General features: G+C 35.7%; 2 protein-coding genes across 3 annotated transcripts; both read right to left on the reverse strand.

Annotated features, from left to right (window-relative positions):
- Positions 1-109: 109 nt before the first annotated feature.
- On the reverse strand, positions 110-11,340 carry LOC110847817 (kinesin-like protein KIF13A). Its single transcript, XM_022094823.2, has 34 exons — positions 10,240-11,340; positions 10,029-10,148; positions 9,768-9,898; positions 9,554-9,696; positions 9,207-9,436; positions 8,851-8,959; positions 8,615-8,750; positions 8,511-8,540; positions 8,340-8,417; positions 8,209-8,255; positions 7,945-8,042; positions 7,724-7,846; positions 7,287-7,632; positions 6,967-7,106; positions 6,535-6,906; positions 6,408-6,473; positions 6,168-6,332; positions 6,015-6,072; positions 5,249-5,481; positions 4,838-5,122; positions 4,538-4,604; positions 4,311-4,394; positions 4,111-4,222; positions 3,876-4,030; positions 3,756-3,814; positions 3,632-3,677; positions 3,465-3,551; positions 3,324-3,390; positions 2,732-2,743; positions 2,623-2,664; positions 2,388-2,537; positions 2,087-2,274; positions 1,496-2,005; positions 110-1,399 (listed from the first exon to the last, which is right to left on the reverse strand). Exons 1-34 carry the CDS (start codon positions 10,339-10,341, stop codon positions 1,260-1,262), a joined length of 4,731 nt encoding a protein of 1,576 aa, XP_021950515.1. The 5' UTR covers positions 10,342-11,340; the 3' UTR covers positions 110-1,259.
- Positions 11,341-12,717: 1,377 nt separating this feature from the next.
- On the reverse strand, positions 12,718-14,688 carry LOC110847818 (MICOS complex subunit Mic10). 2 transcript variants are annotated; one of them, XM_022094826.2, is made up of 6 exons: positions 14,543-14,688; positions 13,860-13,983; positions 13,647-13,771; positions 13,450-13,497; positions 13,272-13,366; positions 12,718-13,179 (listed from the first exon to the last, which is right to left on the reverse strand). In XM_022094826.2, the coding sequence occupies exons 3-6, from the start codon at positions 13,726-13,728 to the stop codon at positions 13,159-13,161; spliced, it is 246 nt and encodes an 81-aa protein (XP_021950518.1). In that variant the 5' UTR covers positions 13,729-13,771; positions 13,860-13,983; positions 14,543-14,688; the 3' UTR covers positions 12,718-13,158. The 2 variants fall into 2 exon arrangements, with proteins under 2 accessions (XP_021950518.1, XP_021950516.1); XM_022094824.2 differs by having other exon boundaries at positions 13,855-13,983.
- Positions 14,689-15,611: the final 923 nt, after the last annotated feature.

Genomic DNA, 15,611 nt, shown 5'->3' on the forward strand with positions numbered 1-15,611 from the left:
TACATGTAATGCAATTATCTGTACATGCTCAATTGGTTCGTACTAAAAATAATTCAAGGACACTTTAGGTGATCTAGAAGGTGCATATAAATATATTCATGAATGTTGGTATTGTATAACGTCTTGATTTATTAAAAACTGTATGGTATATTTATGGCATCGTCTGGATAAAACACACAATAATCACATTGACACGAACTTATATGGTTTGGAGACGTTGAAGAATTTTCAATTCTCAAATCGAATTTCTCAATTTAAAGTTGGGAATTTTTAAATCATGCAACATCAATTGTTATATAAATGTGAACGAACAACAAAAGTACATCATTTTGAATGTAAGGCAAATTGTGGCTTATTTTTAACTTTTGAGGAATTGCATAGGTTTCATGAAAAAACATTTTTACAGTTTATAGCATGTAGTTAAAGATTGATGGAGCATTTATATAGTGAGTTGGTTCCAATTACTATTCATTGCATACGGTCATGGATAACGAACTGGCTTTTATAATAGTAATAATAATTAATATATCTAAGTCTACGGTAAACAATAAATTAGTTTGGTTGTTAGTTTTGAACATTTCAACAGAGTTTTCAAGCAGTAGCGACGCCAAGGTAATGTTTCTTTTCTACGATATATATATATGCTGGACTAGATGTGAATGGAATGCGTAAATATTTTTCAAACATATTTTTGTATCCCTTTGGATTAAAATTTATAAAATTAAAATAATTTGTCTTTCTTGTAGCTGCACATATTTATCACTCAGCAGTCTCTCCACAATATGCGGTCACTACCATTCTTTGTTAGAAGCTCATAATATATTTGCAACGATCGACTATAATTTAATATACATAAATGATATGGACGTATGTACATACATATATATGTATGTATGTATCTTGGCACAAGCAAATCATTTAAGTAATGCAATTTGTGTCTCGCATCGTACTTGCATAGATTTCCAAAATAAGCTTCTATTATAGGTGCCTAGTATGTATTCAGGCTAGTTTTATAGCTGCGATTTAATTTGACACCAGTACGTACTAAACATTTAGTCGGTGTATAAGATTTTTCTACTCTAAATAAGGTTGAAGAAGACATTGTATTAACATTAATATTCATGCGAAATGGAAACTGTCATAATTTCTACTACTGCTACTCAAATATTGCATTTGTAATGATGAGTCAGCTACTCTACAGTGTCACTTCAACATGAGAGTGCTGGCTAAGGTATTATAAGGGAACGGGCCCTACGTCGTCAGCCCGTCGTCGTAGGAGAATCGGATGATTTTTGGCTTCCGTAGCCTGAACTTTCCTCCTCCATTACCGTAGTCATTAGGCTAGTCCACTTGGAAGTGTGTGGGGTGGCGTTATTGCTTGCAGTATTGGTACATCCTCCTTCAATTTAATTATACATTTGATTGTAAATGCTAAATTTGCTAAGCTCAAAATACGTATTTATTTTAATATACAAATATCAATGTATCTAATTACCTAAGCTGAGGGAACTTGGCCTTTGAGTTTGCGGACTTTGCTGTTGCTGCTGGGATGATGGGCTTGTTACTGTTGATGTTGGAGGGCTTGTGAAAGCGGAAAGGTTTCTCAAACTCTCTGATCGAATAGGTCTCGTACGACGGATAGAATTCACTACATTGTTCCGTTCTCCAATCGATGAATTAATCATTCCAGCAGGACTTTGAGAATGGGTTGAAAGCCCAATTCCTCCATTACTGATTTGGGAAAATTTCGAATGGCCACCCACTAAATTATTTGAGCTTGGGCTGGGACCAATAAACAACTGTGATATGTTTGGAACGGACAATGTTTTCCTCATCAGTCCTCCAGCAGATGAGGACGGAGCACCATTCTGTTGCTGATGGAAGCTCTTATTCATGGAATTCCTTGGTCGACTTTTCATTTGTTCTTCTCGTAGATGGACCGATTGACGCATACGATCCAAATTCAAAATAGAATCCACTGCTGATATAGATCTCAAGTACTCTTCTACGAATTTAATAAAAATTGTATTTACTTATTTTTTATCTAGGGTTCTGAACATCAACTTTTTAAGAATTAATTAATTACCGATATATGACTCTCCATGAGATACTGCCAAAACTGCAAGCGATTCCCGTGTTTCTAATTGTTCAGAAGACTTTGGGAGATGACTCACAATTTGATATGTAATTCCAGTCCTTTTCTTTGTCCGCTCCTGTTCGTCGACAGGGCCTTTTACAGAAAATCTTGCTTTAAGACGTTCGGCAAAAGAAGCTCTGAAAATCAAAGATGAGGAATAAACAATTGTGCAAGACATATTTCAAAAACAATTTGGTTAACAATGCAAATTATTTACAAAAAAAACATTATCAACCAAGATATTTTGTACCTATTTCTTTTCACAACAAGACATATCCTTTTTCTAAGAATGCATTCCATTTGCACGGGATGGCTAAAGCGAAGAGCAATTCTTAGTATGACATAAATAACTTCCCCTTGTGGCGTAGGTTTATTGAGTTGAGAACAGTCATGGACAGAACTATAAACACAGAATAACATGACAAATGAAATAAAATGATGCTAGTGAATATTTAGGTAATAATTAACGAAAATTTTATCCTTACGGTTCCACCATAGACACCATTGCCCAACTTTCAGTAGACATTCTAAACCAATTAAATTAAATTACACCCTGCTCTTATTTGTAGGAAAAGTTTTGGTTTGCATACTTACCTCTGATCGCTCCTGTAAAATAAACGACGCAAATAATTAATTTATATCAAAGGTCATTAACCTTTTTTCATCTCTTTTCTCCACTTTTCACACTAATCGGCATAACTCACTCAACTCTCGTCTTATTCTCACTCAGTTTTCCATCAATTATTATTATTCGAAATGGATTTCTCCAATTGAGGATGACGACTTGTTTGGATTTTAATTAAATTTGAGTTCATCTAAACCATTTTACACTAAAATTATATACATATAAATCTTTGTTAGAGCTTGGTGCTGGGAGCAGATATGCAGTCCGGGGCTCATTTACATGTTTAATTAATTAATCGTTAATAAATACCGGGAAATGTTCAGGTGTCTGACACAGAGAAAAACGGTAAAATAATTTTTCATAAAACCTATCAGTACAGCTTTGCTTAGCCCGAACCAGGATTAGTAAACCCACGTTTGTCAGTAGTTTTCTATAAAATTATGTACTACTGCTTTACAGTAATTCTTGCAGTAAGTATTTAGCATCAATCCTTCGTGTTACTAGGCTCAAAATTCTAAAAATATTTACAATCCCTTACACTTTATTTAAATTTTAACTTACCAAGCCGAGTAAAAATCTCCGTAAGATTTCCGTATCATTGGAAGTGCTACAAAAGGAGCTTCATGTTCTTTGGAAATAAAATTATGTCAATTGTTACTATATATAAATAAGGGTATTGACAATTAATAAACGTGCGTGCACCTTTTGGTAATAGTGAATTTAATCCAGCCGTTAGTCCTGTCGCAATGGGTGGGGAATGGGGACTGGAGTCTGCAGATAATACATCCTCTGGAAAAGAAAAAAAGAAGTGGAAAAATTTAGCTCGGTATTATGAGAATCAAAACAACTACGGGAAAGTATTTCATTACCTGGAATATCCAAAAACACGATAGGCATGTGCAATTCAATTCCCATCTGTCATAATTAACATATTGACATTAACTAACATACTGATTATAGCTGTTTTTCAGCCTATGATAAGAATTGAAATACCTCTGGTTTAAAGTTTGAATTGGTGGGTGCGCCTGGGACGCAAGAATCTGGACTTGGGACTGCATTTAGAAAGTACAAGTCATACATAAATTTATCGATCACATAAATAAGAGTACCAACCCAAAACCGCATTTCTCTCTTCTGTCAGCATCAGCCACTGTGCTACCAACGACTTTTCCCTTTCCACATCCTCAGAAGTTTTATCGTGCTTTCTCGCCAAATCTTGCAAGTGAGAATCCAAGTACTCTCTTCGCCTTTTTAATGCCTCTCCCCACCTATTAGTTTGTAAAGAAATGTAAATTCACATTGAAACCAAACTTTAAAAAATAATTTTCTATGGCGCTTCAGCACTAACCGTTCCCGAAGCAAAGTCAAGTCTTCTTCTTGATACGAGTCCAGGGGCCGTTGAAGAGTAGTTGATCGTGGAGTTATAGCACCCATAGACACTTGGTCAATTTCATCACAGACTATTAAAATAATAAATCAATAAACCAGTTAGTGTTTTGAATATTTTTACTTCACGATTATGTGGTAAACTAAACGTTGCTTGCTTACCAATGGGAAGCTGCCCAATTGTTGCATTCGTCTCAACGCTTATCAAAATTCTTCTCTGCAATCCTTGTTTTAATTGATGCACTCCTTTGACAAAGAAAGCACATGCAAGGTTTTAGGTTAGTAATTATTTATGTAAGTAATGTTCTGATATCCATTTACCCAAATACTAAATTCGAGCGTTTCTAGTGTATTTTAATTATATTTTAATTATTTCTAATACTTCTCACCTCCAGTTCCACAAGCTGCCGTGTAGTCAACGTCGACTGGCATGTATTCCCCATTTTCATTCAATTCCTGTCAAAATAAAGAAAAATGCTTATATACTTCGCCACATAACGCTTCGTCTTATACATAGATGCGCGGACTCGGACTCGGTGCCGTCCAGTGTAAGTCCATGTGGCCGAGTGTCTGTAGACACGGTGCCAGTGCCACTGATTTTGTCCGCGTGTCGTGGACAAAGTGTCAGTGTCTAGGTCAAACGCGCATCTATGGTCTTATATAACCTTAATTTCTAGATACTCACGAACCTGAATTTCCACCCACAGTTTCATTTGTGATGTGACATCCTTCCATCTGTCGGTAACACTGTTGTTATTCGTTTCGTTATTTGTGGAAGACTGATTATTTTCTAAAGAATGGGACGTAATTTGATTGCCCCTGTGTCCCCACACTTCAAAGGACAAAGCTGATTCGGAGCAATAATCAATAAACTCTTCAGAGATGGGGATTGTAAAATAGCGTGTGTGATCAAATCTCACAACAGTTGTCGACTCCACAGGGGGACAGACCACAATGTTATCACAAAAAACATACTGTAAATTAGTAATGATAAAGATTCATAAACACAAATGTAATAGTATTCCTGTAATAGTATTCATATCAAACTACAAACGGAGGCGGATTTTTGGTTCGGTCGTGTAAATAATGAAATAAAGTACCTGGCAAAATACATAATGTGAATGGGAACTTGAAACTCCAGCCAAGTGACGCACAGTTACTCGAACGGTTATAGTTTTTTGTTCAGGTTCCACATCATCCACGTCATCATCATAATCTTCGTAAAGAGATGCATCTCCTTTGCTCGTGTTCATACTAGAGTTTCTAGAGTTTATATCATCGATTTGCCCGGAAATTTTTGTAATTTCTACGTGTAGTCGCCCAACAATTTCTCCTGAAAAGAAATAAAATAGTTAGATGGGGTGTGATTGGGGCTTTCACCACGTCGGTGAAAGTGTAGAACAGTTCCAAAATTGAGACGAGGATGGATTTCGTGACCATTCTTGACGGGGTTTTCCTAAGCTGCAAACGTTGACCCCAACCCAAATGAAACGAAAAATTGGTAGACAAATTGACGAAAACGGAACATTGAGTTTTGACGAATCTACCCTATTTCAGATTTTATAGAACAAACTGGTTACAAACCAAGAAAAGGACAAAAGCCCCAAAGCAGGTTGACTCAGAAGAAAGTAATGTGGGTGAAATGAAGTGATGGGAACGAAGACGAAATTGATGAAGAAATAGAAAGTGATGAAAATGAGGAGAATTAGATGAGAGAAGATGAACCAGCATAGTTAGAAATCTCCAATTTTAACCATTAACACATTACTCGTATTCTGCTTAGTCCCCCAGAAGTGATAACAACATCGGGAATTCATGACAAACACAAACAGAAGAAGAATAGAAAAAGTTAGTCAAAGTCGATACCTTGTTGGGAAATTACCGGAACCGGATATTTCAGAGTGACGTCATCGTAAAATAACGCCTGAAACGAGAGAGTGTAGGAAATTATATTGTAAAGCTTAATTATGTCATGTATTAGAACAATATTTTAATAATATTCCAATTTCTTAAATCTACCTGCAAAAATACATTTGCAATTCCAAGAAGAACGTGTGGCTGGTCTGGCTCAAAAAACGATGCTGGAGGATCCATCTCACAAAAACTATCAGGTTGATCAAAATCTTGTTGTTGTATGCAAAACTCTTCGTAAAGTTCTCTCATATCCACTAAGCGATTGTGAAGCTGTGAACAAAGCAAGTGTTGATAACTTTATGTAGTAAACCATTATCGTCAACTGACAGCTATAATTCAACCAACCTTTTCCATGGACCATATTTGATGGTAATGTCCTTCTTTTTCAACTTTGATGGACGGTTCTGTGATCTGAATCAAAAAACTTTATCAATCTCAAAAATCTAAAAACCCATTAAATCATTAAACTTACAAGAGCTCCTTTTGGACGATTTGGTGTGATATTTAGAGGAGGAATTAAAAGTGTTACGCTATACTTGACATCAATTTTCATAGCACTCGCAATTTCATTGGCTTCGCGAACCATGTGGTTTGCCCTTAGTAGAAATTCTTTGAGTAATTTAAGTCCTTCTGCCATTTTCGAATTTCTGGCCGTCGCAATTTGAACACTATTTTGTTGTTGCATATGTTGCTGTTGTTGGATATAGCTTTGAGCGTCTCCTGCCCAAGGTAGGGCAGGAGGCATAGAAGTCGTGGGGCTAAGGACGTGCATAAGTGCATTAAACTGTCTTTCTAGCGTCATTGTCAGTTCTTGCCTCTGTTTTTCTAGAGCTACTTCTTTGTCCTATTATATATCGACCATTAGTTAGTATTTATCTAGGTATAAATTATTTCTTTATGCTACCTTTTGATGTTTCGACTCTAATTTTGCAACAGCTTCATGCAACGGATCACTAGTAACAAGCTGTTTCATGTAAAACTCTGACGATGCTTGTTCATAGCCCGACGACGAATCATCGATTCCATCCATAATAGACATGACATCTGTATAATTCATACAAATAACATATATGCACAACCAACCACATGTGTTTAAAGTACAGCAATTATTATAGTATATTCAGTAATTAATTTGTATGTATCAATTTTATATTTTCTCCATAAGATTACTAGACGTGTAAGATGTTAAGGTTGAAATGATCAAAGTTAAAAGTTATGACTTACTGGACGTGTTTTGGGTTGTCCTAGCTGGGCTATTCAACCTAAAAAAGTGATGGTTCCCCCAAAGAATCCTATCGCCATGATGTAATAGCTTTCTCTTCTCCACTTTCTCCCCATTGACACACGTGAGGGCCATAGGATAAGGGATGAGGTGAAGGCTCTGATCAGGTTCCACTATGAGCTCACAGTGTAGTGGAGATATTCCGAGGCCGGTTAGTTGGATATCCGGTGGACCATCCCCATCCGGCCTTCCCACCAATGTCCGATCTTCTTTGAGATAATATACTAGCATCTCATTTAGAGCAGGATCGGCATTTAAATTCACTAAATAAAACCGATCAGTTTCCACCTAAGATGAAAGCATCGCAAATAATAAATAATTTATATTAATAAATATTTTTTACTAAGGAAAGCGTAGGAATTAACCGAAATTCACTAACCGAAATTCCAGACACTGAAATTCCCATTTTCTCCAAAGCAGCTTGTCTTTCTTGTGAGGCTTGTTCTGATCTCTGAAGCCTATCTTCCCATGGTTCGCTCGCTTGTCTCATCAATTTCTTACTCTATATATATCGCATTTTGTACGAGAATTAGGATTGTCATAATGTGTTTGCTGGGTAAGCTTCACTATTTAAATATTAACTCATATTTTATAAGTTACCTGGTCCAATTTTTCATTAAGTACTGTGTCACTGACATGACTTTTTAGTAGTTCTCGCAACTGTTTAACTTCAGCTTGTAGCTCACGAATGAGCTTCGCTAGATTTTGGAATAATAATACAAATTTTCAAAATCTTTATTCCACAAAATTTTACGTTATCTTTATGGTGAAGTACTAGGAGTGGGAGTTTATTAAGTGAGTTTTTTATAGTAATAATTGATTTACTGTGCTGTTATTATAAACTGGATTAAATATTTTCCTTACCATTTGGATCTTCATTAACTACAGCATTATTAACAATTCGTTTCGCCCTGTGAAGCACAATTAAATGAACCCGTATTTATATTAGGTAGAATGTATGTAAAAAAAACTCGAGGTAAAATTTAGGCACTGACCTGTCTGCATAACGCAAAGTTGACAAAGTTTCCTCGTAATTATCTGGTGATGGGGACACTGTTGCAAGCATAATGGTTCTGTGGAGTACCAGAAATAAAGTTCAATAAATTATGCCAGTCTATGATAATGTATGAATCAGGATAACGATGCACCACTTAATACATACTCACCTGCTATTTCCTCCCAAATTATCCTTCAGGCTAAAAGGACATTTTTAGTGTATAATAAGTACGTTAATGTACTAGAATTGCGGAAAAGTTATCAAAGCACTTACAGCCATGTCAATACAGAATCTCTATAAGGAATGAATGTCTTGGAGTCTCTCACATTTCCAGCAGAACTAATACTTCCTTCTGCCAACTTTGATATCACAAGTCCCAAAGTGGTTAATGATTTGTTAATGTTACTTCCTTCAAACATAAAGGAATCATAGTTTGAAATATAAAAAACTCCCAAGTTTTCAACACAACCATGAGACCAACCAGTTTTGTAGCTGAGCTTATTTCTTACCTTCCTTTAGCCTTTCCCCAACCGCACCTGTTTTTGTAGCTCTTTCCGACCCAGCCAAATCTACTAGGCTAAGTTTACTAACTTTCTCCCCCGTCACACCGCTGGTCAACTGAATATAGAAAAAACAGAATGATGAGTACAAGCTAAATGAATTTCATATGTGGGCCGGCTCATGGGAAACCTAAATTTTTTTCCAATAACTAAACGTCTGTTTGAAAAAGAATTGTGCAAATTGCCTTGCTTGAGATACAAATGACCACATTGTACAGTAAGCGGAAGGACTCTCTCGTCAATCGGACACATGAGCCATTCCAATTTAGAACTTATTGTTAGTTTAGTTCATAATATTTACTTACATCAGTCATAGTTTGTGTCAAGACTATTGTAAACACGGCATGCGATCGAGAACTCTCAGAATTCATGTTGGTGGCCGCAATTGTTCTAGATTTATTCCCTTCTGCCATCAATGTTGAAACATCTTCAGCTGAAGTGACTGCCAGGATGGAAAGTCCATCAACGTATGGACCATATATAGAGTGTTCTCTCACTTTCAAAGATGTTTTGTTTGCCACCAATAAATCCCGAACTGATATGAAAGCAATTAAATAAACGCATGTTTGATTAATAAAATTAATATGTCGTTCAGTTACGTAAAAATAACATAATAAACATCTAAATAATCACGCTGCTGTTTATTTCTTACCTTTCTCGTTATAAATTTCCATGAATGAAACCTCCACTTTAAATATGTTGGGATTGCTCGAACTTTGAGGACCTTTGTTTGCGTTTTCACTTTCCTCCGCTATTTGATTAAACATTGCATCACATAGTCTTGGAATAACGCCCCTAAAGTCATAATTAAGGAATATTATATTTGGATGCTATATTTTGTGTCATAAAACAAGATTATTATGCACCGTTGCTCGGATGATCCCAACATAGTATAGCTTTTGCCACTTCCGGTTTGTCCATATGCAAATAGGCAGGCGTTATATCCCTCGAAAGCGCTGGACAAAAGGTCCCTCCCCAGATTAACAAACACTTCTTCCTGTACGCGGAAAAGAGAAGATTTTTGTATTTCATGTCACAATAAGCAAATACAAAGAAAGTAATGCTTTGGATGTTTTAATGAACTGATCTTTGTCTCCAATAAATAAATATTTACATTAAATACATACCTGATTCCCATCCATGTCAAAAACATGGTCAAATGTGAATGATTTTATATTACTTGGATTATTATTATTCAGAGAGGAGGATGGGTGTACCAAGGCGATTTGATTTGACTCTTGTTTCACCTGTGAAAAGGGTTCAACACATTATTTTATTACTAATTTACTTCAGTTGAGATTTAAATGATGAAATACATGAAAAGTAACCAAATTGTACCTGGAGGATGGTGACAGAACTGCCTCCAGAAGACAGGATGGCCTTTTCCCGAGCATTGAATGGCCTAACCCTCACCCCAACTTTCACTTTATCTTTCCCCATTTTAGTTACAGAGAGCTATATAATCTTAACTAATATGTAAAAGACTAACAGTCTCAATGAATTATTTCCTATCAAAGTTTAAATAATCTCGTAACTTTGCATAGAAGCACTCTTTTTTACTAGTCTTTCTTTTTTCAGTATACTGACTGTACAACAAATCCAAGTACTACCAATATTATAACCACGTTGGCGAATAAATTATTAGCTATTATATTTATACTTTTTGCCTGATAAAAATTTTAAAAAATCTAGGTATAATTTTATGTGAATTTTAATGTATACAAATGCAAACCATTGTTATACTTTCTGTTGTGACTACAAACATTGGCTATAGGCTCAACTGAAATTGTTGGCCAATGATTATTTAGTTTGGCTAATTGAAATACTAAATCAATTTTCTAAATACATTACTATTGAAGATGAAGATTTTTTTTGGCGAGAAAGCATACTTATATATTTTTATAACACCCTACATAGTAACCCTCCTAACTAAGCAAACACGATATTTAGTGTGGTTTGGTTTGCTTGCCCAAGTTTATCAATCTAATTATTTGTTGTGCAAATGTCAAGTAAAGTAACTGATGGTGGTGAGTGATTGATAGAGTGCTTTTACCTCTGCAATAAAACAAACACCTATTCCCGTACAAACACTAATTTTCCGCATTTACTTATTTGCGAGTCTATAAATGATAAATGAATCGATAGCAAAGTGTTATTACTTATTACGGGTGTGAGGAGTCTCTCGCCTTTTAGTCAACACTGTTTTTCTAAATAGATGGGGAACCTGTTCACGTAAATTAATGCATTTTTGATATCAAACCGACTATCAATTAAAGTGTTAAAGAACCGTTTCCCTCTGACTCGAGAAATTTATTTGCATGTTGGCACCAGCAGGTACCCCTGAACTGAACCCAATCAGAGAATAACAATACAATCCAGTTTAGTCACCAAACGGTGGCTCCGAACCGTGTTACAAACCAATACAGAGAGGATGGATGAGTAAGTTGGCTGGTGGTGAGTGATGGGAAATGAGTCGAGGTGTATGTAAAAAGAAATCACAACTTTCAGGAGGGAAGCTTCACTACTTGCCCCTCGATGTCCTTTGGATATGCTCTAGATGATGAGTGAACAAATACGGCACTTGCTCACTAATCAATGATGAGTGATCATTGAGTTGGAGATACTTGAAGTACCTCCAACTGGTTTTATTCTATGGCCACATTGCGTCCGCCACACCTACTCAAGGGGGTAAAACTTACGAAAATCATAAGCGCTCGGCAAAAATCCAATTTAGTTTGGATTTTGAAAATCCTTGCACCTTTGTAGTCCAAGATAGTTGTTTTACCATCAAGCGTAACAAGATTTTTGTAAATCAAGCTTGATGTGAATAAATCAATCAAAAACCATACAGACCTATCCAATAATTATCAAAGTCAATTTTTTGAAAATTTCCTTCGAAATTATCAAAGTTTCAAACAAGTTGAGCTTAATATTGAATTGATAAATCGACTATTTCGGAGTATTAATGGTGCAAGAATTTTCAAAATCCGAGTAAAATTGGATTTCTGGTATGGGTGGAGGGTTTGAACAAGTGGAAATAGGGCTGCTTTTTCTTGTTTTAGCCCCTTTGAATTGGTGGTGGTTCTGTGACGGTACAAATATGGCCATGGCTTATTCAAAGGGCATCGAGATTTGAGAGGGACAAGTAGTGAAGCTCTCCTCCTCATGAATGCGTTTTTATATAGTAGTATTATATAACCAACACCTAACACCTATTCAACCGAACACTTCTTCATTGTATTAGTCATTCCCATTACAAAGTGGAAGGTGCTTTTTTAGAGGATGGTCAACTCAAAGTTAGTCAAAGCTAGTGAGTCGCTTTCCATGTAAAATTGATAATTGACGAGGGATCTTATGTGCTCATAGCAAAAGTGAATAGCATGCTACAAAGTCAAAACGTGGCCGAGCTAAAAGACGATAGGAGGACGTGTACATGTGCGTGATAATGAGATGATAAAAAACATGGCAAGTAAGTAGTAAATAGCAACATGAGGCTTTCGTTAAAAACTCAAGCAGAGTAGATGAATTCGCCGTACTTGCAAAACACGCGTGCAGATCTGTTGTCCATGTAGTATATATATACTGATTGTGAGATGTATTTAAGAATCACTGCTAATTACAGACAACCCGTATTAGCAGACTGAAAATTCTTAAAGCAGTTTTAATTTAAATCACAATGCATATTTTCTAAACATAATTCACGCCTGTAATTGAACAGAGAGACATGACGTGCTGGGATGGCACAAGCAATAGAAGATAAATTAATGCTGAATCACGAATTAACAACTACTGCCTGCATATACATATACAAATAGATATATGTGCATCGGATATATTAAATGCATTTTGCTTGACAGATTTTCATAAAAGTATTGAATAATTATTAATTAGGAATTGATGGTGAATTAATTTTAGTTTTTGATTTTCCCTGTTGTTACATTTATCGTTGTTTCGGAATTTTAGTTTATTCTCAGTTTGTAGGTCACGTGATGACTTCCTATGCAACGAGATGCATAATAATTTTTACATTCCATATAGTCTTCTAGGACATCATTATCCCCATACTTTTAATCTGATACATAAAAGTTAATCTTATTTTAATTTCCTGCACTACACAAAAACGACTGTTAGGAATTAATTAATTCTTGACACACTCTACATTATATTACTTATATAGTTCTATTTTCGGGTCAACAATTGAACCGGCTTGGCGATTCACGATGATTGAATGATGTTGTGGTGTGTGTATAAGCTGACTCATTTATTGCTTAAGCTTCTCTGCAAAACAACAAACATACATAATGTGATTCACATTACATATAGTTGAATATGTAACTCATATTAATTACAATGTTGGTGAATCTGCTTACTTTTACTACTTCCGTAGAGTTTAAGTTTGACTGACAATTTGCCAAAGCCATTCCAACACCGATGCCTGTGCCTAATGTGACAGGCCAAATCCTTCCTGAAAGATGAAATTTATTATTATTTGTGAATATTAACTCAAAGTGTCCATATTGGCGAGTGTCATGCTCTTATTGTGCGTACGTTTGAACAGAATGAGTGACAAAGCTGCTCCAACAACGATTCCAGAACCTGACATTAAATATAAATGTAAGTTTAATTTGGAGTTTATCAGAATTTATGAATCTGATTACAACTTACTTTGGCAAACCAAATACGACAATGTTTAAAATACCAAGCTAGCAATTAATAATAATGCTATATAGTTTTTAAGTTAATACCTGCTTTAATGATCCCGTCAGCAACACATTTATCAATTGCTTGGGGAATTTGTTCTTCTGATCTCACCGGAGCCTTGGACATTGTTTTTTCGTCTGTTCTTATTTACAACGGCTCCAGCAGAAATCTACGTAAAGTAAATTTAACGAGTATAGTGATTATTGGGTATACAACTAAAATTTGCAAAAAGACCACAACTGAAAAACTCACCTTACTTTTCGAATGAAACTTTGACCGACACAAACCTACTGCTTGAATTTCGTGTTCTGATGTTTATTCCGTTCCGTGGGGAATTTGGCACATACATAACATGCGGATACTAATACGGAATCGTCTTGCCTGATATTCATAGTAAATTACTATTAGTAATTCATACACAACCAAGGTTGCTAGACAACTTCAGTAATAATTACAAGGTTACGACAATCGCTTCGACGACGAAAAAACTTTAATTTTCGAAAAGGCTGGTACCTTTTGGAACCAGTGTGCGCCGCACGATCTGTCGCCCAGAAACAAACCGCACAAAAATTGTCAACAATTTGAGACATTCAGGATTTCCTCACGCGATTTTTTACTTGACATTGAAGCAATTTTTTAGGTAATTTTACTACCATTTCGCCCCTTTGAATTACTTTGCAACCCATTATAATGGCAGTCATTTTGTCAATATATCGGCTGTTTCGGCGTTATAGCAGAAATTTGTGTGCTTGATAATTACCGTTAGCGACGGCCCCAAATAATTAGCTCTTCAAAAGTGAAGATTTTTTGGGCTCTCTAAGCAATTGTCGTAACCTTGTATTATGATAAAGTGTCAAGCAACCTTGATACACAACTTTGATGGGAGAAAGCATTATTTAAAATTTTTAAAATTTTAAAATGAATTTCACAAAAAATTAACCTAACAACGTGAGATGTAACAATTTTTGTCCCGTTAAAATATTCCTGTTATTAGGCATTATACAATTTGTATAATTTAATTATGTGCCAAATTATTTAGTCTCAAGTTACAAAAACCTTCGATCGATGTCAACATCTTAAACCCCCACTCACCATCTCATGCAGGACGAGTCGTCCTGCATATATCTCCGATGTTTCATGAATATATGTAGCCGTATAACCATCACAAAAAACCAGGGTGGGTTATGCAAAGAACCGTTAATTTAAATTTATGCTTTTCACTCAATTTTACATGTTTACTATTTTGCGTGAAGTGAGTGAGCAGAGTATACAAAGAAAATTTAAGGCTGGCAGACGTAAACTTGAGATGAGATTGTGTTAATTTAAATTTGGACAAACTAAACTCACATTCTTGTGTCTTAGCCCAAAAATTAGCGTTTTTTCTAACCAGTCAGCAGATTTTCGAATCCTACATTCTAATGCAAACTTGTTCCTCAAAATTGATTCATTTACCTTGATCCTAATTGCACGAGGAGATCCATAAATTATGTCACGCAAAAACCCCATTTTTTAGGACCCACCCTCCCCTATTGTCACGCTATTGTCACAATCACCGTACCCCCTCCCCCCCTCCTTGTCACGTCACGCCAAAATCTTAATTTTCCCAAAAGTCAAAATGAGACATTTGTTTCAACAAGAGCGAGTAATAATAGGGCGAGATATGGCAATGACCAGAATGAAAAACCACATCGTCTTGAAATTTCCAAACTTTTCTAAAGTTTTTTTTCGAAATTTCAAAATTGAAAAGCACATTTTGAAAATTTTATTGCATTTCTTAATTTTTTACGCATTTTTGGAATTATGCAATTGGTTTTAATTTGTACAAATTTTTAAAAAATTTCCATTGGAAACGTGATGTCACAAATCGACCACCCCCTCCCCCCCTATTTGTCACATTTTGTCACGGATACTAGGGACCCCTCCCCCCATATTCACCGTGACATAATTTATGGACCACCCCTAAGTGTGCTATACCTGTCTCAAGTCTCAATCCACCCCCATCTACAACC

The sequence above is a fragment of the Folsomia candida genome, unplaced genomic scaffold, assembly GCF_002217175.1.
Source record: "Folsomia candida strain VU population unplaced genomic scaffold, ASM221717v1 Fcan01_Sc003, whole genome shotgun sequence".
NCBI lineage: Eukaryota > Metazoa > Arthropoda > Collembola > Entomobryomorpha > Isotomidae > Folsomia > Folsomia candida.